The sequence below is a fragment of the Misgurnus anguillicaudatus genome, chromosome 5 (assembly GCF_027580225.2).
Source record: "Misgurnus anguillicaudatus chromosome 5, ASM2758022v2, whole genome shotgun sequence".
NCBI classification, from domain to species: Eukaryota; Metazoa; Chordata; class Actinopteri; order Cypriniformes; family Cobitidae; genus Misgurnus; species Misgurnus anguillicaudatus.
Window position 1 is genome coordinate 26,466,964 of NC_073341.2, and position 22,535 is coordinate 26,489,498.

General features: G+C 37.8%; 1 protein-coding gene across 1 annotated transcript; it reads right to left on the reverse strand.

The window, feature by feature from the left end:
* Positions 1-437: 437 nt before the first annotated feature.
* slc16a4 (solute carrier family 16 member 4) lies at positions 438-22,130 on the reverse strand. The gene is made up of 11 exons (XM_055168369.2): positions 20,766-22,130; positions 20,217-20,348; positions 18,333-18,445; positions 16,333-16,462; positions 16,078-16,210; positions 15,748-15,891; positions 14,593-14,754; positions 11,834-12,424; positions 5,771-5,982; positions 5,468-5,561; positions 438-2,383 (listed from the first exon to the last, which is right to left on the reverse strand). Exons 3-11 carry the CDS (start codon positions 18,353-18,355, stop codon positions 2,181-2,183), a joined length of 1,692 nt encoding a protein of 563 aa, XP_055024344.2. The 5' UTR covers positions 18,356-18,445; positions 20,217-20,348; positions 20,766-22,130; the 3' UTR covers positions 438-2,180.
* Positions 22,131-22,535: the final 405 nt, after the last annotated feature.

A 22,535-nucleotide genomic window follows, 5' to 3' on the forward strand; every position in this document is an offset into this window, starting at 1 on the left:
AATAATTACTTTCTCTGTCTCTGAAATCTCTTTTCTATCTGCATCATCTTAAAACTATTCATAACATTTTAAAGTATTAGCATCATTTATTTATTGCAAACCATCACTATATTCATATTGCGATATGCACATTTATGGTATATCTTGCTGCCTTATCTATGGTATTATTATTTTTTGTAAATTATATATTTTGTTTAATATACTTATAATTATGATTATGTTAAAACTTAGGTATGCTACTGATGTAATAGAATATAATGTATATTTTTATATTTAAGAAATGTTTTAAAATACCATTTGGCATTGCTGTATGCACTACATGAAATCTCAATAAAAGCATTTTTTATACCACATTGTGTAATTTTGTGATTTTAGCATAATCTATTAAATAAATAAATGTGTGCTTTAAAATAACAAACATACCACATATAAACAAGTCATTATTATATAAAAATAAAAAGTTTAAATGTTAAAATGTTCTGTTCCATCTTAATACAATCAGTAAGATATTCATTTCCCCAAAACTCTAAATATGGGAAACCTTAAAAACATCTTATGGAAATCAACAAACATTTCAGGAAATGACAACATATTGTCCCCCAAACCTTTAGTAAAAGTATAAAATACCTTTCACATAATTATTCCCATAGCATCAAGCTATACAACCTCCAAAACAGTACAGTATAACTGCTGAAGTCACTGTCCATGACAAGTGCCCCTATCCAAAAAGCAGCTGTCTTAAAGGCAGTTTACAATTAAAGATAACATTATTGACACAAACCACCCACCCTTCAAAGAGCACTAAATGAAATAATAATGAAAATCTTGAAAACAATTGCTACATAATGTCTCTATTTCATTTAGTTGTTACATATGTGCGTATATAGTCATATAAACAGTTTAACATCACAGTGTTGCTAAAATAAAGTAACTGTGCTTTTTAAAGCTCTACAGAGCATGGCTTGCATGAATTGACCCAGCATTCCAGTGGCAGTACACAGTGTGTGTCACTAGAGGGCAGTGTGTGAGCAGTAATTAATGCACTTTGCTAAATAAGGAGGACATGCTCAAATGCATAGAGCTATAAATTATTGTTGCATCTTTGGCTCTCATTACAGGACATTTAGCACAGCCGCTGCATACAAAGGCAAACTGGTGATCAACAGAGCTGCACTGTGAGATATTTAATGCAACCAAAATTGCAAAGAAACTCCCTGCATAAATGCTCACCGTCTGGGTTTCCAGTACACGTGAACCCACCAACCAACTGACCTAATTCCTGCAATTCTTGGCTCATTAGTAAGGCTTTTCACTCATAATCCGAATGCAGCGGTTTGTTCCAGAAAATCACTTGGTTGTTAGTAGTGAACACTACAGTGTGTCATTTGGCACCAGCCAAGAAAAAACATGTTTGGAATATTGAGATACTGGACCAGAACATCTTTCAAACCAAGTGACAAAATTAAACTTGATCCATATTAATGTCAGTCAGTGTGGCCCAGCATATACAGTTCTGTACATAGTACTAAACGTTATAAAAATTCATAAACACATATATGCATTCAAGGCTCAGAATGTGGGACACAGCTTTATGTGGCAGCCCTTTACAAACTTATTGCATAAAATAGGGGTGTCAAACCATAAAGGGTCACCTTTCTGTAAATTTAGCTCCAACCGTGATGAAATATACCCTAGTTATTCAATCTGCTTAGGAAATAAAAGAAAAAGTGGGTTGGGACAGAATCAGATAAAAACTTTGGATAACTGGTGTGGTACTTCAGGACACCCCTAGAACCATCACCATCAAATTCGTCCATTTGCCCTGTGGTCCAAGTTACACACAGATCAAGCCAGTGGACGCAGGAAGATCTTTGATTTGTTGACTATGTGCTAGATTGAAACCATGTAGGGACACTTAATATAAAAAATGCTTAAATAATGACATTTAAGACTCAGTATGTGCTGATTGACAGTTTTTGATTTGTATCAAAACTCAAAATCTTGCAAAAACTTTTGCATTGTAGTGTCCTCAAGCATTCGTATTGTGTTGGTCATAGATAAATCTCAGCATTTAAATAAACTTTCATTTGCTTGCCATGCATACTGTGGTCCATTCAAAAGTTCAGGTCCTCTTTCATTTACCCCACAAGGGGTGAACCGCACGACATGGTTTAAAAGTCTTATACAGCACCATTTCTTTGAGGTGCTGGGCAGAAGCAGCCATTACTCCACATTAGCTCTTCATTTAATGTCTTCAGATTTTTTTTGGCTTGCCAGCGTCTCGCCAGAGGCTCCAAGAAAAGAGAAACCGATGATAGTAGATAACACACCCCTGCCAGGTAAAACGAACAGTCGTAGGTCTGAGTGTAGTCGTACAGGAAGCCTTAAAGACAAAATGCAACAGATTTTTTCTTAAATATTGATTTTTTTACAAAAAATAGGGTCTAATCCCCCCATTGCATTTTACTATGTGAAAATACTCTCTTTAACGTCACACAGCTAGCAAAATTTTCCTAGTGGGCTTGATTAAAAACTTTCAGTCTTAGACTTTTTATTGTATATATGCGGTAACTCGCTGCCATTACAGTACCATAACTGTACATATTTTTTACAGTATGATGCCTTTACCGCAAACCCATTTTACAGTATAATACCCTTACTGTAACCTAGTGACCCGTGTCGTAGGTCCGTAACAGTGCCACAGAGTCACTTGAGAAAAGTTACTCGCTACACTCCTCAAGTAGCCTCTTCTGTCACTCTCCCGACACTCCGAGGTGCGAAATCTTGGCGTCACTAGTGTTGTGAAGTCTTGAGGTCAAATTCAAATCTGACGGTCAAGCATTTATCCATAATCCCTTTCTTGTTTTGATCTACAATTTTCAATAAATTATTTACACTGCTGAAAAACAAATCACATTTTAAAATTTGCTAAAAGCATAACAAATAAAATGTATTTCATTTCATAGATATATTTTATTTTTCCATTTGATATGCTTTTATAACACTGTTTTATTTAACTACAGTAGCACTACTGCTGTTGTTTTACAGCAGTCCACTGTAAATTCAAAACATACAGTAAATCACCGTAAATTAAACGTTAATACCCATAATGCAATGCTTATTACAGTAATGGGCTGGAAAAGAAAATGATGATATTTTACTGGGCATTTTGTGGTAAGTAACTGTAGAAATTACAGTTAAGTCTAACAGTGTTCCTATGCACAACCCAGGTAAAGGTAGTACACTTCCATAGTGTACTTAAAGTGCTTATTTTTGCACACTAATTTTGTACTTAATATACTAAAAATTCATCTTTAGTACTTCTTAAGATGTTCTGAAAATTATCTAAGCATACTTATTTGTGGTATTTTGAGATACCATAAATATGAACTAAAATGCACTTTTAACATACTATCTCTGTATTAAAAATATATATTTAGTTAACACTTGTATTAAACTTGAACTCAACTTTCATACAAAGATGGGTTCAACTTTACTACTAGTGGAACGTAAATACATTTTTTAAATACATTTTTAGCACATTTTAGTTCATATTTATGGTGTCTCAAAGTAACACAGTGAAGTACACTTAGATGATCTTAAGAATATTAAGAAGTACTAAAGATGAATTTTTAGTATATTAAGTACAAAATTAGTGTGCGAAAATAAAGCACTTTAAGTACACTATGGAAGTATACTATTTTTTCACCTGGGAATGAACACAATTGTAGGAACAACATTTAGGATGGACGGATATATGATTATATTCAGATTATATGACGGATATATTTTCACTTTCCAGCCACAAATCTCTCCACACCTACTGAAAATGCATTGACTTCAGGCAAGTTTCTAGTATTCATGTAAGAAGAACCCGGAAAGGCCCTGGGTAGGGTAGACAAATCAGTTTTGCTTCTCCGGCTGCTCATTATTTTTGGAGGTGGGGGATTGTGGAGGGGGCTCTGACAAGATGGTTCATGTTAACATAACTGTGTTATAGAGTTCAAGGCAAGGTCTATAGTTGCTCCAAAGGGGCCCTTCTTCAAGAAGTGTTGCGTTTTTGAGAATTGTACCTCTTTTTAGACCTGTTAACATCTATATAATAATAATAGTATACAGTAATGTTTGGTATCTGTGATTAAGCTATTAATAAATCGCAACAAAAACACTGTAACCTATTCTCAATACAGCATGCATAAAACCACATTTTTGACTTATTTAAAAATGTCTTGCTTAAGGATTCTATAAACAAACTGGAAAGCCAAACAAACTAATGCTGGGCTGCTTTAAGCTGCTTTAAATCTAAACAGACAGGTAAGGCTATTTTGGAGACATGAGACAACATGTCTCCAATGTGAACCCCCACTTAAAAAGAAATATGAAACTGTATAGCCTCAATGCCCTCAATCCACACAGAAGTTAAGTTGGCCTTATGCATTAACTGGTCAAGTGTTTCTTAAAGGAATATTCCATTTTCTTTAAAGAAAATCCAGATAATTTACTCACCACCATGTCATCCAAAATGTTGATGTCTTTCTTTGTTCAGTCGAGAAGAAATGATGTTTTTTGAGGAAAACATTGCAGGATTTTTCTCATTTTAATGGACTTTAAATAGACACCAACAATTAACACCTAACACGTAACAGTTTTTTCAACGGAGTTTGAAAGGACTATAAATGATCCCAAACGAGGCATAAGGGTCCCATCCAGCGAAACGACTGTCATTTTTGACAAGAAAAATAAAAATATGCTCTTTTAAACCACAATTTCTCGTCTAGATCTGGTCCAGCGCGACCAAACGTAAATGCGTAGTGACGTAGGGAGGTCATGTGTTACATATATAAAACGCACATTTGCGGACCATTGTAAACAATAAACTGACACAAAGACATTAATTAGTATCATTCGACATACAAAAACGTAGGAACGGTCCTCTTTCAACACACTTGTAAACACTGGGGCGGAGTTTCGCGTTTGTCTTCTGTGACCTCCCTACGTCACTACGCATTTACGTTAGGTCGCGCTGGACCGGACCTAGACTAAAAGTTGTGGTATAAAAGAGCATACTTTTTATTTTTCTTTTCAAAAATGACAATCGTTTTGCTAGATAAGACACTTGTGCCTCGTTTTGGGATTGTTTATAGTCCTTTGAAAATCCGTTGAAAAAAACAGTTCCGTGTTGAGTTAAGTGTTAATTGTTGGTGTCTATTAAAGTCCATTGAAATGAGAAAAATCCTGCAATGTTTTCCTCAAAAACATAATTTCTTCTCGACTGAACAAAGAAAGACATCAACATTTTGGATGATATGGTGGTGAGTAAATTATCTGGATTTTTCTTTTAAGAAAATGGAATATTCCTTTAAGCTATACTGTTTATTCACTTTTTGTAAAACAGATTTGCACATTAATGGTTACTGCTTACATAATCAGAGTCATGGGGCTTATATCCAAACTTCACATACTGTACCTGCCAGAGGAGGACCTGTTAAACAGCCAAGCCCCACAAAGAACATTGAGAACCCCATGGAGTTATTGAGCTTTTCAGAACCAACCAAATCCACCTGAAAAAATAAATAAATAAGGAAATTAATGAGAAATAATAAAAGTAAAATTATACAAGACATGGATTTGGATTTTTTTCTTAAATATTCAGAGAATGACATATTTGGAGTGGGTTTATGTATAACTTTGGGTTTATGTATAACATTGCTTAAACTTTATACTTTGTTGTGAAAATATCACACACACATGTCTATTATTCATTACTCACCAGCACAGGAAGCAGGAGCGCCATATAACCCCCACAGAAGATAGCAAAGAAAACAGCATAAACCATGAGCAGGATGTAAGAGGTGGCCAGGGGCGAGAGAAGATTAACCACACCACACAGAATCAGGTAAGCCTTATGATAGTGATATTTGTGAACCAGATTCTTGTCCGTCACCCAACCGGATGCAAGCTGAGCCACTGTCTCTGTTATACCTGTTGATGAGAAACCAACATTACTTTGAAAATATATTCTGTAAAAATGTAACCTTAAGGTCAATCAAATGCTGAAATCCAAAGTTATCAACATACTAACAGTGTTTTCCCACAACTGACATTGAAGCCTCCAGCCCAATCTGTTTTCCTGTTCAGAGTGTACTTACGTTATGTAAACCGTACCATACCCGACTACATTTGGCACCCAAAGTAAGATTCGTTTTACCGGTCTCATCGCTATGTACTGTACCAGGTTGCGGTGCGGTTTGCAGAGGGCGTCTCAGGTACGGCTCTCTTTGATTAGGGGGTGAGGCACGCGCGCCAACTTTAGCTGTCACTGTAAAACACTCTGATATGCGCAGCATAAATACATACATCCGCGTATCACAAATAACACGTGTGTTTGACATCATGCGCGCAGGTGTTGTCTGTGTCTTGCAGTCAGTATGTGTGATGGTTCAGTTAGCTGGTTTAACTTGGCAGTAGCTGGTTTAGGCTGGTCCTCCCAGCCTGGCAAAGCTGGTCAAGCTGGTGGGTCAGCTGGTCTTCCAGCCTGACAATCTTAGTCCAGCTAGACAAGCTTAAAAAGTGACCAAAACACAGCTAGACCAGCTTGCTACACCAGCAATACTAGCTAAAACCAAGCTGGGAGACAAGCTAAAACCAGCTCACCAGCTTATGCTGGTATTAGCAGGATTTTTCAGTAGGGAAGTCATCACAGATGACTGGAAAAACGGCAAATGTAGGCCTACCCTGCTGAAAAAACCAGCATACCAGCAAGACCAGCATATGTTGTGTTTTGGTGCTGGTTTGCTAGTGAACACCATCTAAACCAGCATCAAACCAGCATCAGCACCAGCATTAGCACCAGCTAAACCAGCATTAGCACCAGCTAAACCAGCATTAGCACCAGCATCCCATGCTGGTCATACCAGCATATGTTGTGTTTTGGTGCTGGTATGCTGGGACCACCAGCTAAACCAGCATAGACCAGCATAATTCCCATGCTGGTCCATGCTGGTTTGATGCTGTTTTTTCAGCAGGGTATATACCAGTAACAAATTGCATATACCTATATACACCCAACAGCTCATATAACTGGGTCTAAAAAAAGTCTGGGACTACTAATTTGTTGTAATTTAATACAGGCCTTTTCAGTTACAATTATGCATTATGGCAGACGCTTTTATCTAAAGTGAATTACAAGGTGCATTATCAATATGTTTGTTCCTTCAAACCCATGACCGTTCATGGAAAATTCTCTATGTTATTTGCATTATAGCTATTATTAATGTTCAGGGTTCACACCTTAGTTAACTTCAAATTCAAGGACCTTTCAAGGACTTTCCAGGTCCAATAGCCTCAAATTCAAGGACTAAATGTGGGGATACATTTCAAGTGAGAACAAGGTTACATCGTGTTACCTTTTAAGATACATTGTTACAGTTCCCTTTCTTGGGAACTCGCGCTGCGTCACTGCGGTGACACTTTGGGGACGCCTCCAGGGGCCTAAGTGCGTCTGAATGTGTATTTCAAATTCAACCAATGGTGAGGCTTAACGACAAAGATGGGGTGACGCGGGGGCCAGGAAGTATATCGCTATCTGAAATATTGCCAAAAACGGCGTTACAGGGACGCTGGAAGTATGGCAAGGGAGGTGCAGCGCCTCGTTCCCTTCTCAGGGAACAACAGTTACATATGTAACCCGAGACGTTTTCATTTGTCAAACACAACTATGCAAAAAAGCATTTTGGTATGAATCAACATTAGCATACAGAAGATATAAGCATTTAAAGTAGGGATGCACTGAATCCAGATTTTTTAGGTTCGACCGAATACCGAATCCACTGTTTAAGATTCGGCCGAATACCGAATCCTACTCGCATCCTTATTCCATTAACACAGTAAAACACATTAATGAAGTAAACAACGTCCACAGCAGTGTATTTTTCATTTTATTTGATTTTAAAGCAACACTAAAGAACTCTGGCTCTTTGCTCCCCCTACAGGTTAGAAGCGTAATTGTTCATTACCACTGTCGTAAATACTGCAGCATAGCTGGCTCTGATTGGATTGTAGGTCTGCCGTAAAGCAAGTTTTTGTAGTTTTCACTCGAACTACAGGACCACTACCCGACGGTTGGAAACTTCTTTAGTGCGGTTTTGGCCGATAGAGGGCTGCAAAGCGAATGTGAAAGTGCCATTCACCCTGTTTTGTGTGGATGAACCACTGAAACTTTTTTGGAAACGTTATTTTAAGGAAAAAAAAACTCTTTGGTGTTGCTTTAACTGTAAAAAAAGGATAGGCAACATTATGCCAGAATGACAAGTGGGAAAAACTATTTTGACACTTACCATAAGCCTATGCATAATGTAAGCGATGCAGTGCGATGCACTCGTTTTTTCCAGGTGCGTCCACGAAATGTGAACCGCCCCTAAGGCTCACCGAAAAAAAAACCCTGCTTATCCCCACGTCAGGACCCGATATGTGTAATCAACGGCCGCGTGACATCGACCAGCGTAGCGCAAGCCTAGGGTTCGGTTCGGTGGAAAAAAAATCTAAGATTCCGAATCCTGGATTCGGTGCATCCCTAATTTAAAGTAAAGGACGTGTGCTTAAAAAGTCTAGAATTTTTATGATATTATCCTACACTGCACAGGGAATGATTTTATTTTGAATGACCTGTATCTATGTATGTATATTTTCAAAAACTTCCCAGGGCCTGGACTTGTTTTCCCCAGATTCACCAACTTTCAAGGATTTCAAGGACCCATGGGAACCCTGAATGTTTCCAATGAATACAATTTTCAATACTTTGGCTTTTTTATTATTTGATTGTAATTTTTAAGTTTATTTAAACATTAACATTAATTTCAGAAATAAACATTCAAAAAAATTTGAGTATTTGATATTTTCTGCTTGAACAAGTCTGAGTAAAACCTGATGATCCATGCTATCCCAGCATGATTTGTAAATGATCCAAAGAACATCTTGTACGTTTCTACGAGCCGTGAAAATGTGACCTATGTGTACAGAGTTTGTTGATGGTAGCATGGTAGATGTCACAAGTTCAGAACCAATGAAATACTATTTCATTTTAATTCAAATTAAGTTTATTTGTATAGTGCTTAACATTGCTGCAAAGCCACTTAACAGAAGACCAAAAAATAGATTTGTAAATTTTATTTTAAAAAAATGTAAATTTTTTGTATCGTTGCTTGAATTTTCGTATTTATTGGCAGATTTAAATAAGGTAAATCCTAAATTTTAATCTCAGGCCTTTGAATGTCACTGTACATGTTTTTACAAACCCTACACACACCCATGCTGTTGGCATGAAGTACGATCCGGACCAGCTGCACAATTACAGCAAATTTTTTACAGTGTAGCAGTGGCGGCCGGTGACTTCTTTTTTTTGAGGGCGCACAATGCGAAGTTCGTCACAACATGTGTGTAGCTCGTCATGTGTGTGGTTCCTTATTTTAAAATATGTGTTCTGCGCGTCGAGTGATCCCATGTGCATCACGTGTCTTGTCAAAATAAGTGCCTGCTGCAGATGCGTCTATAGGGTTTATGATAAAAGAGACGCTCACGTTTGGCAGATACTCGCATAATCTCATGTGTAATCAGAGTTTACTGTTAAGGGAGTGTCTTGCGTGTATTTTGGGAATATGAGCATCTCTTTAATCATAAACAGTTTTGACGCATGTGCAGCAGGCACTTATTTTGACAAAACACGTAATGCACATGGTTTACATGACGCAACAAACACATATTTTGAAAACGCAAGCAACACGACACACGAACACTTATTTTGAATTTGCGCCCCTCGGATGAGCAGTCACGGGCCACCACTGGTCACTAGGAAAGTACCCTAATGTGCATTTGGTGCCAATATTCACATTTGAGATACCAATATGCACTCTGTGTACTTTTTTGCCCCAGTGACATCCATTGTACTTTTCTTTCTGATAGTCATTAATACATCCCAGACATAAAACAAAACATCTGCTCAATGTTTGCATGTCCTCTGTGTGTCCCTGAAGGTGACGTCCCGGTGCGTCCCGCCCGTACACAGAGAGATTTTGCGATTTGTTTGTGTGTTTAAATCTCAGCAGGGCCATTGGGATTCACAGCTGTCCTTGTCATGCTTTGCACAACGAACCCGACAAAAAGTAGCAAACCGTCTTTAAATTCACAAAAGTTTGTAGTGGGACTTTCAATGGTGTAATCGGGCATGTGACAGGTGTTTGTGCCTTTATGTACTCTGCTCAGCGGACACAAAAAGACTGGACGAATACGATGTCTCCACTACATCAAAAACGGACAATGAGCCCACACTGAGGAACAAGGAGCCCTAATGCATGTCTGATTGCTACCAGCTCATTAAAATACAAAACGGGTTTGGCTCGTCTTTCTGCATTCCTTTGTCCACATAGATGGCCTGGTGGTGTACCACACAATGTCAGGCACTTCAGAGCCGGGGAAGGAGCCACAGAGCCTCCCGATAGCTACTTTGGCTGTTGCTTAGCGACTGCCCTCAGTGAGCAACCTGCTACAAGAAGCAGCTTTCAGTGGCCTAAGCTTTACGCTACATTCACACGGGACGAAAGCGTTAACGCTTGATGGAAGGCGTGTCTGAAGCGTAGCCAACAGCAAATCACAGTGGCTGCAACACATGCTCCGGTCTTCCATAAATGTAATTGGCATAAGGCAATCTGATGACGCACGCGTTGCCGCTTGAAAAGTTGAGAAATGTTCAACTTCTGCCGCAAGCAACGGCACTGACGTGGCGCAGACGGATCCACAATTCCATTAAAAGTGAATGGGAAACGTTAACGCCTAAACCCCGTGTTAATGTACCGTAAATGTACCGTTGTTTTCCCGCTCACCCGATGTCCGATGTGAAAACTCTCGGAATGCAGGTGGGAGACTTTTTTGCCGAGGTGAAGCTTTTTTTCCAGTACTGACAGCTTGGATTAGACATGGCAAACTTGATATATAAAATGACATGAAAGATACCGAACATTTTTATATGCTGTGGCGGTTTTATTTTTAAATATTTATTTACATCCTTTATTGATATGAAGCTCTCTGGTTTTAGCCACCAGGCCAGTGTACATTTTTTATGAAAGAGCAGCCATTACATAACACTGCAGATTTTAAACTGCTCACAAATAATTCATGTGACGTTGACTATGTTTTTGCAACAGGCCTTAAACTCCATATTAGAGAGTTTTGCCGCAAAGCACAATGGGTGTAGTGCATCTCTCAGGTTTTGGTTTTTGCGCTTCCTGAAACAAATCACCAATGAATGTTACAGCAATGAAATTTGATCTTCTGCCAATGCCAACAATGGCGTGGACTTTTTTGTCTACTGTTTTTGGCATTGCATAGCTTTGCTGGGCCTAGATGGTATTGATTTTCTTCTTCTGTTACACATTAGTGTACAGTTGACCTGTTTTAGCCCCAGACCACTATAAAACCTGCTGACTAGAGGAGTTTTATTTTACACCTTTTATGTCCTCAAATGTCATGTTTCTTGGATATAGCAAAAATACTTCTGAGAAAAGTCTGACTTATTGGGGCGGTTTCCTGGAAAGAGTTTATCATAGTCCCAGACTAAACTGTATTTAAAAAAACATCTTGCATCTCATCTCAAGATGCACACCAGTATTGTTTTTTTTGTTGTTGTTTGTAAAAACGACTTAAATGTCCTAATATATCTACGTCCTAGTCCTGGATGAATCAAAACCCTGTCTGGGAAACCGCCCCTATGTAGATGATAGTGAAAGAGTTTGTGGTTTACAACGGTTGATCAAAGGTAAAGGTTTATAAAAACACGACTCACCAGCCACAGAGATAATGAATGAGGCATCCATGGGGTCGATGCCCAGGGTCCGGGCCCTTGCAGACAAATGAAAGTAAGGGATAAAATAAGCCAACTGACTGAAGACCACCGACCAGGTGTAGATGCAAAAGAGAGGGTTCTTCAATAGCGAGAAGTCCAACACTTTATTCAAACTTTTAGGTGCATTTTCAGTTCTGGTTTTCTCAAGTAAATTATCTACAGGAGATACCCCATTCATCTCAGGGGCAACTTTAATTTGGCTGCTGTCGGTTCCATTTACTCCATTCTGAATGAGTTTTTTAAGTTCCAAATGTGGGAGAGCATTGCTCTGCGCTGGGTTATCTATGATAAGCGTATCTCTTTGAAAGGAAGGGGAGCTGTCCATTTTGGAGATGCCATTGGACACAGGTGTGTTGCCATTTATGTTGTTTTTAGATGGGTCTTTTTCCAATCCTCTTAGGGGGTCAGGGGGAGCTTTGGACTGGGCGGAGTTTGAAGTTAAAGAGGCTGGACGTGTTACATTAATGGGGCGCAGAAGCATCCCAGAGGCCACCAGGTTTAGCATCAGACCACCCATAATCAACAGGGCACCTAGGCACATAAGAGATAAAACAGATAGCGGTTATGTCTTGGATACTGTTATAAATGGCAATGCACCTTAGAAGTATGTTTGCTTATGCAGTACAAAATCAAAGTTTGGACACACTGATTTATTATTTAATTTATTATTAAATGCATTGTAGAAAAATAGTACAGACATGAAAAGTTATAAAATAATGAAAATGTAAACATTTTTGGAAAACGTAATTATTTTAGTATTTTCTAAAAAAAGTATTGAAAGAGTTAAGTACGCCACCCAAGTATTGGTTGTTATTCCTATATAAACTACCATGTATACAAAACATTTCATCAAAATACTAGGCAAAGGACGAGTACACTAAAGAGCTAAAAAAATTTTTTTTTTGGATTTCATGTTATCACAACATACAGTGGTGTGAAAAAGTGATGCCCCCCTCCAGATTTCTTATGTTTTTGCATATTTGCCACACTTTACTGCTTCAGATCATCAAAGAAATGCAAACACTAGTAAAAGATAACACAAGATGCAGTTTTTATTATGAAGGGAAAACAAAATCCAAAACTACATGGCCCTGTGTGAAAAAGTGCTCGACTCCCAAACCTGATAACTGGTTGGTCCACCCTTAGCAGCAACAACTGCAATCAAGCATTTGTGATAACATTGAATCTGTTATAGCCCTGTGAAGGACTTTTGTAATTCAGTCACATTAGAGAGTTTTCGAGCATGAACCGCCTTTTTAAGGTCATGCAACAGCGTCTCAATAGGATTCAGGTCAGGACTTTGACTAGGCCACTCCAAAAGTCTTTTTTGTTTTTCTTCAGCCATTCAGAGGTGGACTTGCTGGTGTGTTTTGAATCATTGTCCTGCTGCAAAACTCAAGTTCACTTCAGCTAGAGGTCAAGAACAGATGGCTGGTTGACAGCAGAATTCATAGTTCCATTTATCACAACAAGTCCACCACCATATTTTACTGTTGGTATGATGTTCTTTTTCTAAAATGCTGTGTTACGTTTACTTACTTTGGTTCACTGCAGTCCCAAAAGCTTTGGAAATGGCTTTTTAACCTTTCAGACTGATAGATCTCTACTTTCTTTTTTATTTGTTTCTGAATTTCTTTGGATCTCAGCATGATGTGTTGCTTTTGGGGATCTTTTGGTCTACTCCACTTTGTAAGGCAGGTCCTATTTAAGTGACATCTTGCAAACAGGTGGCAGTAATCAGTCCTGGGTGTGGCTAGAAAAACTGAACTCATGTTTGATAAACCAGTTATGTTATGCTTTGGAGGGGGGCAAACACTTTTTCACACAGGGTCATGTAGTTTTGCATTTTGTTTTCCGTTAATAATAAAAACCTTCATTTAAAAACTGCATGTTGACTAATATTTAAATTTGTTTGATGATCTGAAACATTAAATGTGACAAATATGCAATAAAGTAAGAAATCTGGATGGGGGCAACACTTTTTCACACCACTGTAATTTTCATAGTTTGTTTTACTCTTCTTTATAAAACCATAAGAGGTTAGTTAAGCCAATAGCCAGACCGATAAACAAACATAGACCGGAAGTTAACTTCGGACCAGACGTGTAACCAGGGCCGTTTGTGTGCGTCCAATGAAACATCTATAAATGACCTTTAAACCTCAAAATTGAATGGATATTGTATCTTTGTTAGAAAATATTAATAAAGAGTAAGTGACACTAAACTGTTATTAATTTTCCTACATTAAACATAAAAATTTCCTCATTTAAAGTCTGTGTAAAGTCTTTACAGAGAATTGTTTCTAAACACACTATAAATGTTAGAAATGTATTGCTGAAACACGTTACAAAGACTGTGTAGTACTGAATTGTTGAGTTACGGATTAAATGCAAGCTGTGAGTTTGAGTATTTTTTAGCACTAACAGCGAACACACCCCCAACAACGGACACACCCCCAGCGTTTGAATGCAGAGAATCCTGCCTGTTTTTCCAAGATTTTGATAACTTATTTTATTTACTTAAATTTGGGGTTAATAAGACATTTTTCTGTGGTGTGACTAAACTGAGAACACAATTAATATTTGACTTTACACAGACTTTAAGAATAATAGTAAACTCATCAAAGTTTAGTCAATTGACCCTTGTGTTTTTATATATAAAGTAGGTTGCAATTTTGTAATAATGAGATTGAGTATTACCCTGCCAAGCATACTGATCCAAAAGCAGCTGAGTGAAGGGAGCGAGGGCGAAGGTCAGACCCATGCCAGAGCGTCCAATAGAATATGCAGTTGCCAACCTCTTTCGGAAATAGTCCACTATTACAACGGATGAGGCCTGATATAGCAGAGCAAACCCGAGACCTAGAATGATCAAAATTGCATTAGTGACAAAAAAAAGAGTACAAATAGTAAAGGATTAGTCAATTTTCTTAAAAAAATCCAGATAATTTACTCACCACAATGTCATCCAAAATGTTGATCTCTTTCTTTGTTCAGTCAAGAAGAAATTATGTTTTTTGAAGAAAACATTCCAGGATGTTTCTCATTTTAATGGACTTTAATGGACCCCGACACTTTACAGTTTTAATGCAGTTTTAAAGGACTCTAAACGATCTCAAACGAGGCACAGGGAGTCTTATCTGGCGAAACGATTGTCATTTTCGGCAAGAGAAATAAAAAGTATGCACTTTTGGACCACAACTTCTCGTCTTCCTCCGGTCGTGTGACGCACCAGCGCGACCTCACGTAATACGTCAAAAGGTCACCAATGACATATGCGAAACTATGCCCCAGTGTTTTCAAGTGTGTAGAAAGAGGACCACTCCAACGTTGTTGTATGTCGAATTATACTTGTTAATGTCTTTGTGGTAGTTTAATGTTTAAAATGGTCTGCAAATGTCATTTCATATAAGTAACACGTGACCTTTCCACAGCATTACGCAATTACGTGATGTCGCGGTGCCTCGTCACATAACCGGAGATAGACGAGAAGTTGTGGTTTAAAAGTGCATATTTTTTATTTTTCTTGTCAAAAATGACAATCGTTTCGCTAGAGAAGACCCTCGTTTGGGATCGTTTAGAGTCCTTTGAAGCTGCGTCAAAACTGCATTAAAAGTATTGGGGCTCCATTAAAGTCCATTAAAATGAGAAAAATCCTGGAATGTTTTCTTCAAAAAAACATAATTTCTTCTCGACTGAACAAAGAAAGACATCAACATTTTGGATGACATGGTGGTGATTAAATTATCTGGATTTTTTAAGAAAATTGACTAATCCTTTAAAAAATAGTTATCAAGACACAGCTATTTGATAACCATTTACTATAATATCTAGTATGTAATAAAAAAAACCTACCTACAACTAGCCCCATGCTAATGTAAAGGTAGATCACGCTGGAGGCAAATATGCTGCAGATAAAGCCGGCGCTCACAAGAAATGCCCCCATTATGGATGTAACTCTGTTCCCCAGCTTTGCACACGCCACTGAGGCCAACGGACCTGACAGGTCACAAGCAAACAAAAAATACTCATGATCTTTGTATTGGAGACCATCAGGAATATTTTGGTTTGAAGGTAATCAAAGTAAACCAGTGCTAGCCCAATGATCAGACAAATAGCTGTGATGTATGAAATGTCTGTCATGTTGACCCTTTAAAACAAGGGTGGTTGCTATGGTGACTGTACCTCCAGAGAGCCTGAGGCTTGACATGATGGACCCGATCCAGCTGATACTCTCCGACGAGCCTCCAAACTCGTCCTGCAATGCCACAAAGAAGATCCCGAAGCTCTTCAGTGTGCCCATTACCAACACATTCACCTGAGAACATAACAACAGATTTAACTCATTTATCATTTAACTCATTTATCTTTCTGCATTACAAAATTATAGTATTTCATGGCAAAGAAGCTTTAAATATATTAGTGGGACTAAGGACATACTAGGAAACAATGCAGAACCACCATCCAACCCCAACCTCCATCTGGTGGGTCCACATACACAATCTCGCTCTTTTCTCTCTTCGTAGACTTGACTTCTTCATAGTGGAGGATTTTGGCTGCCTTGCCCTCACTGAAACGTCACAACAAGCAGTGAGTTATATAGTTGCGTAACATTAACTATCACCAGACCCCATGAACCCCTTCACCTTCTGCAACATACAGATAAAAGAGCACATCAAATATAAGCTACTCAAATAATTTATTACATATGCCAATAATATATAATCGTATAGTTTTCTCATTTAGATGTAGGTGTTTCTTACCCTCTATTCTACTTTAGATAAAAAAAACAAATCCAAATCCCAAACTCTCAGAAATAAAGGTACAAAAGATGTCAATGGGCCAGTACCCTTTCAAGAAGGTACACCTTTGTACCCAAAAAGTGCATATTAGTTCTTTAAAGGTACATATTGGCAGTTCAAATATACATATTTGTACCTAAGTGGTACATAAGGACCTTTTTTAAAGGGTACTGCCAGTGAAAGCTATGTACCTTTATTTTTGACAGTGTATTGTTTCATGATTTCTTGTTACTCCTTTTCAAATTTTGCAATAGGGCTGCAAGATATACCAAAATATTGCAATATGCATATGGTTTGCACTAACTGAATGATTTAATAATTCAAAAAGTTATATGAGGTGTCAAAGTTTAGGCTGACAAGTGAAACAAAGGGAGTGATGTTTTCTTTTTTTCCAGAAAGAATGTGAAAGATGTATATTGGTTATATTTTTTTAGAAAATATATTATAATTTAATTATAAACCTAAACCATTATCATATCGTATATAGTATTACCTGGTGTAATTTATGTCAATCTTTAAACATTTCTGAGTTTTGAGGCAGTGGACCATTGTGACATCAGTATACGTCTTGTTTAAAATCAAAGTTAATATGAGGATGCTGCTTTGCACTGGTTATCAGTAAGACTGGTTATCATTCTGGATCTGGACATTCTTTATAGCTAAATACAAAGCATGTCTAGTACAAAAACTGCACTTAGTGATAAAAAAACTATGAGAGGCTAAGCAAAGAACAGAGAAAGGCTAACAGGTTCGTTCAAATAAACACCCGGCTTGAGGTTAACCAAACGGTGAGCCCCTTTGCAAAAGTGACGGATCATCAAAAATATTTCACCCAGTTAAAAGCTTGCACAAGTATAAAGTACTGATCAGTTAAATTCAGCACATCATGTTCCAGCTGATGAAAACATTTAAAACATGTGTGCACATTTACAAATGAAAACGTTTATATATTGATATATAATAATATATGTATCCTTAAAGACCATAGCAAAAATGCCTATTTTGCGCAGATCTACACAGAAAAGCAGAAGGGGCATTCATAAAAATATGTGGTCGGCAAAACTTTAATCATTAAGTAGCTGGCTGCTATTGCAAAAAAAAGACAGACAAGTGGCGGGCTAAAGCATGCCGAAACTGCTTAGAGGATTATACAGCAATGAATTGGGCCAGTGTGTTGTACGTGACAACACTTCCTTACATGTGCTATGGAATGTGCTCGGGCATGTGTGTGTGTGCTTGTCTTTATCATACATGTAGGATCGCATGTGTTAATGCTTTGCCTTAAAGAGCAGGAAATGGCACTCAAAGCAGACTGTTTTTACCCTGTTTTTAACTGCCTTTCTCTCTTGAAATCCTCTTTAGAGCAAGTAGTAATTGCATTTTTGTTAAAGTCAAAATGTTTTGGGTAGAACAAAACTGTGTACATCTGAATGCGGATCTAAATCCTTGAGGGAAAGCTGTGAAATCTAAGAGGTGAAGGTGCGTCTGATCCAAAAATATTGGTTTGCAGGTCATACAACCTGCTGTACAACATTCATACACTGAAAAAAGATTACAAAATTACAAAAAAATCCATGTTGTCTTTCTAAATAACAATAACTTCTAAACAGGACATTAATAAAATTGTAATTGACTTACTTGTGTTGCTCTTTTGGTAGCATAGTTGGTAAATGAAGAGAAACTGAGCTGACAGCTTATTGTGTCATCTTCTGCAATGGAAGCTTAACTTGTAGACCTTGTCTTTGATGAACCTGATACAAAAACAACACGTTGCAGGGTTTTAACATCCCAACATCTGCTATCATTGGCTGGTGCAATTTTAAGGTGTGTACTTTGTACTGTGATTCAGTCTAAGACATTGGCTTGACAGATGCATTACTACACAATTATCCTATCATTTATTGTTAGAAATGTTTGATTTAAGGAGCCTTCATGACTGTTTATTTTTTTAACTTTATAAAAAGCTGTTGTGTCTGTGTGGAATTTAACACTTCTGTAAATGTGGACCCCTGTGTTGGATTTGTCTTTTTATAAGGTAAAACAGGACCTATCACATACAGATGTCATATTAGAGTTTACAGCTGTGTCCATACTGGCTCCATTTTAGAAAAGTGTAACTTTGTGTAAATCGTATAGTGTGTATCTCTGTCACATACGATCACCTTACAAGCAGTTGAAAGAAAGTCTGTTGAAATTTGAGAGTAATTCAAAAGCCTAATAATGCACGCTTACCTGGAACTTCAATACTATTAAAGGACAAGTTCGGTATTTTACACTTAAAGCCCTGTTTTCAGATTGTTTATGATGAAATAAAACGGTTTTGACTGCAATTTGGACATATGATGCTGGCCCGAGAATTTTCGGGTGTTTGTTGTATCACCTCCCACCTCTACAATGGCTGCATAGGTGCACTGGAACAATCCTTCCTAAAATGCATTAAACTTTTGTTTACAAAGACGTAAAACTCATTGAGTGGTCAGGGGTGTTCACTCACACAAAAAAATCGCTGCAAAAGACGCCTTCCAACAGGTGTTTTAGCATTCGTTGTAAACTTGTGGACCTATTTTTCCAAACGCCTCACACTCGTATATTCTTCCGTTGAGAGCTTGAATAATAAACACTCCAGTCCAGTTGGTGGCGATAATTCGCCTTTGCCAATTGCAAGAATACAAACAAAGTCTCGGCGCGGAGTAATACTGTACCTCACAGCACATCTAATACAAGTCAATGGAGTTGGACAAAAACTATGATAAAACCTGTTGGAGAGTATCTTTTGCAGCGATTTTTGTGTGATTATATCAGTAAAACACCCCTGACCACTCGGTGAGTTTCACGACTTTGTAAACGAAAGTTTAATGCATTTTAGGAAGGATTGTTCCAGTGCACCTATACAGCCATTGTAGAGGTGGGAGGTGATACAACAAACACCCGAAAATTCTCGGGCCAGCCGCATATGTCCAAATTTCAGACAAAACCGTTCTATTTCATCATAAACAATCTGAAAACAGGGCTTTAAGTGTAAAATACAAAACTTTAACAACAACTTTAACAACTTTTCACAATTTTGAATTAAGTAAGGTAAGATTAACAAAAATTACACCAACTCATATTCATTGTGATCAAACACCAAGCACGAATCATTCTTGGTTTAAAAGGAAGAGGTGGTTTGGCACAGAAGAAATACTTATATTATCTGCTATAAATTATCTGCTTCAGTGTTGCAAGTCTGTAAAGGGTTAACCCTCCAAAACTCGCAGCACAGTACAGAACATCCCACACTGAAATCGCTCCTCTCCATGATGGAGAGAGAGAGAGGAGCGATTTCAGGGTGGGATGTCCTGTACTGCGCTGTGATTGACTGCTGTTGACCTTGCCAGACTCCATCCTCAACTGCAGTCGTCGCAAAATACGACCACCTTACGACCGTTATGTCTTAAAACTTAGTTTAGTTCAAAATATCACACTACGACAGCCAACAACGTAGTCTAAATCACGAGAGTGTTGCATTAATTATTCACATACCCAAACGCCAGTGCTGATCCAGTCGCGCGCTGTCCGCAGCCGCATAGCGCTCCTCTCTGGATAGCGCGCACAAGAGTTCAAGTCCCGCGGCGTGCATGTGAATGCGCGCTACCTGATTGCAGTACTTTACACCTATCAATATCAGTCGATTGTGGACAGTCAGAACAATTAGAAACTACTATACTGTGATAATCAAATGTGTATTCATGTTATGACAAAACTAACAGCTTTTTCTTCATTATATCCCACTTGAGAAAATACTGCAGCCTATACTTTAGTACACCACAGTGTTTACTACAGTTTATCAATTCACTACAGAATAAAATAGGCTACATTAACAGTGTATAACATTATACTACAATTTAAATGTTACTACAGTTTACTATAGTAAACAGTATTTTCTAACTCAAAAAATAAATTATTTTAAGTATCCAATAAAACCCACAATAAAATTATAAAAACATTTAAAACACAATCTTTCCCCAAATCCCAATCTCCAGAATGAAAACGAGAAACGACAATAAAGGGGTTTAAAATAGTAGTACTTACCATTTCCCGCAGATGATATCAGCGACTTTATTTCAGGGTTCACTTATTAGGACCTGTTCTGAATGAATGTGTGCTCACGCGCGCTTTTACAGTTACGCCTCGGGGAACATCCGTATTTCCCAATGTCAGCTCCTCTTATGATAGTATATCTTATCAAAGTCATTCCTGATCATGGCTAGACTTACTTAGACTTATTTTGACTCAGTCTCTGAGACTCTCATGGTCACATATCTCAGACCGGCAGAGATTGGATGCTGCCAGGGCGGTGCGTCTGTGTAGCTAGAGACCGACCCCTTGTGTATGACCACCACGTGACCGGAACCCAAAACCAAGTTGTTGAAGCGTAACTCATTACAGAGATCGTTTTATTTTTTCCTTGCATGATTACCACGAGGCACGCAAATCACTAAACTGACAACTTCAGGGGAAATTATATGAAAGGTTAACGTTTTGCTTATGCACTAAAAATGTTAAACCGTAAGAGTTGTTAAACCAAAACAAGTAAGTTAAACAATAAATGACAGACTGACTTGAATATTGCAGAACCAAAACATGGTGTTTTACTTTAGTTCAAGGTAAAACATTGCCAAGTGGTTTTTATGCAGTTTACTCGGATGCAGATAGATAAATCAGATTTTATCATATATGCTAGATTGCCACAGAAATATCACTGTTGATATCAGGACACACAAACTTTGAACATGTTTATTTTATTAGGAAATTGACCAGCTGCTTCTTGCTAGATTATGCAATAAACAGTCTCTGTAAAAAGTATTAAAGTAGCCCACTGATACTGTCAAATCTATTTCTACTGTTCTCTCCTAAAAGTGATGAAGTTATGTGTTATAATGTATAGATAATTCTGCTTTTCAGCATAAAATAACTGGTTATATGTTTTGAAGACCTGCCGCTTTTAAAAAAGACAAATTATAAAAAAGGTCCACAAAAACATTGAAAATAAACTTTTAACACTTATGGTACACACATGATTTTACGTATTTTTACAGAGCTTACATTATGACCTCACAGCAACTCCCCAAGTCAAATTCCATAAGTGCACATTTGGCCAACAAACTGGCTCACACTTGTATCTGATTCTCATTAATCAAGTTAAGGTGAAAATCATGAATCTTTTACAGTGGAGAGATGAGCCAGGTCATCACAAGTTAACTGTTAGCCAAAATGTTTCTGGACACCGGCCATCACACACATGCAGAAGAAACCGGCCATGACAAGCCTGATTGACTTATCTACATTTCAGCCTCAAATGCATTTTCCAATAGATTGAGTCAACTCATTTTAAAGGAAAACACCACCATTGATCAATACTCCACTATGTTCTCACCTCAACTTAGACAAATCAATACATACCTCTTTTTTCAATGCGTGCACTTAATCTTTGTACAGTGCATCGTGAATGTGTTAGAATTTAGCCTCGCCCCATTCACTCCCCAGGATCCAAACAGGGATGAACTTAGAAGCCACCAAACACTTTCATGTTTTCCCTATTTAAAGAATAAAATGTGGTTTTTTTTAAGTGGATAAAATATTAGAATAGAATTTGGTGGTTTCTAAATATTCATCCCTGTTTGGATCCCAAGGAACGAATGGGGCGAGGCCAAACGCCAACACATTCACAACGCGCTGCACAAAGATTAAGTGCACACACCGAAAAAAGACAGGCATTTATTATATCGTCGAAGTTGAGGTAAGAACATAGCAAAATATTGAAAATTTGTGGTGTTTTCCTTTAAATGCTTTCATTCTTAT

Bases quoted from the DNA above. Each gene is read 5' to 3' on its own strand.
- slc16a4 (XM_055168369.2), bottom strand. From the start codon at position 18,355: ATGCTACCAAAAGAGCAACACAA. The intron at 16,463-18,332 runs GTAAGTCAATTA...GTGACGTTTCAG, and splicing joins CTACCAAAAGAGCAACACAA to TGAGGGCAAGGCAGCCAAAA. The intron at 2,384-5,467 runs GTACAGTATGTG...TTTGTCTTTAAG, and splicing joins AACAGGTCCTCCTCTGGCAG to GCTTCCTGTACGACTACACT.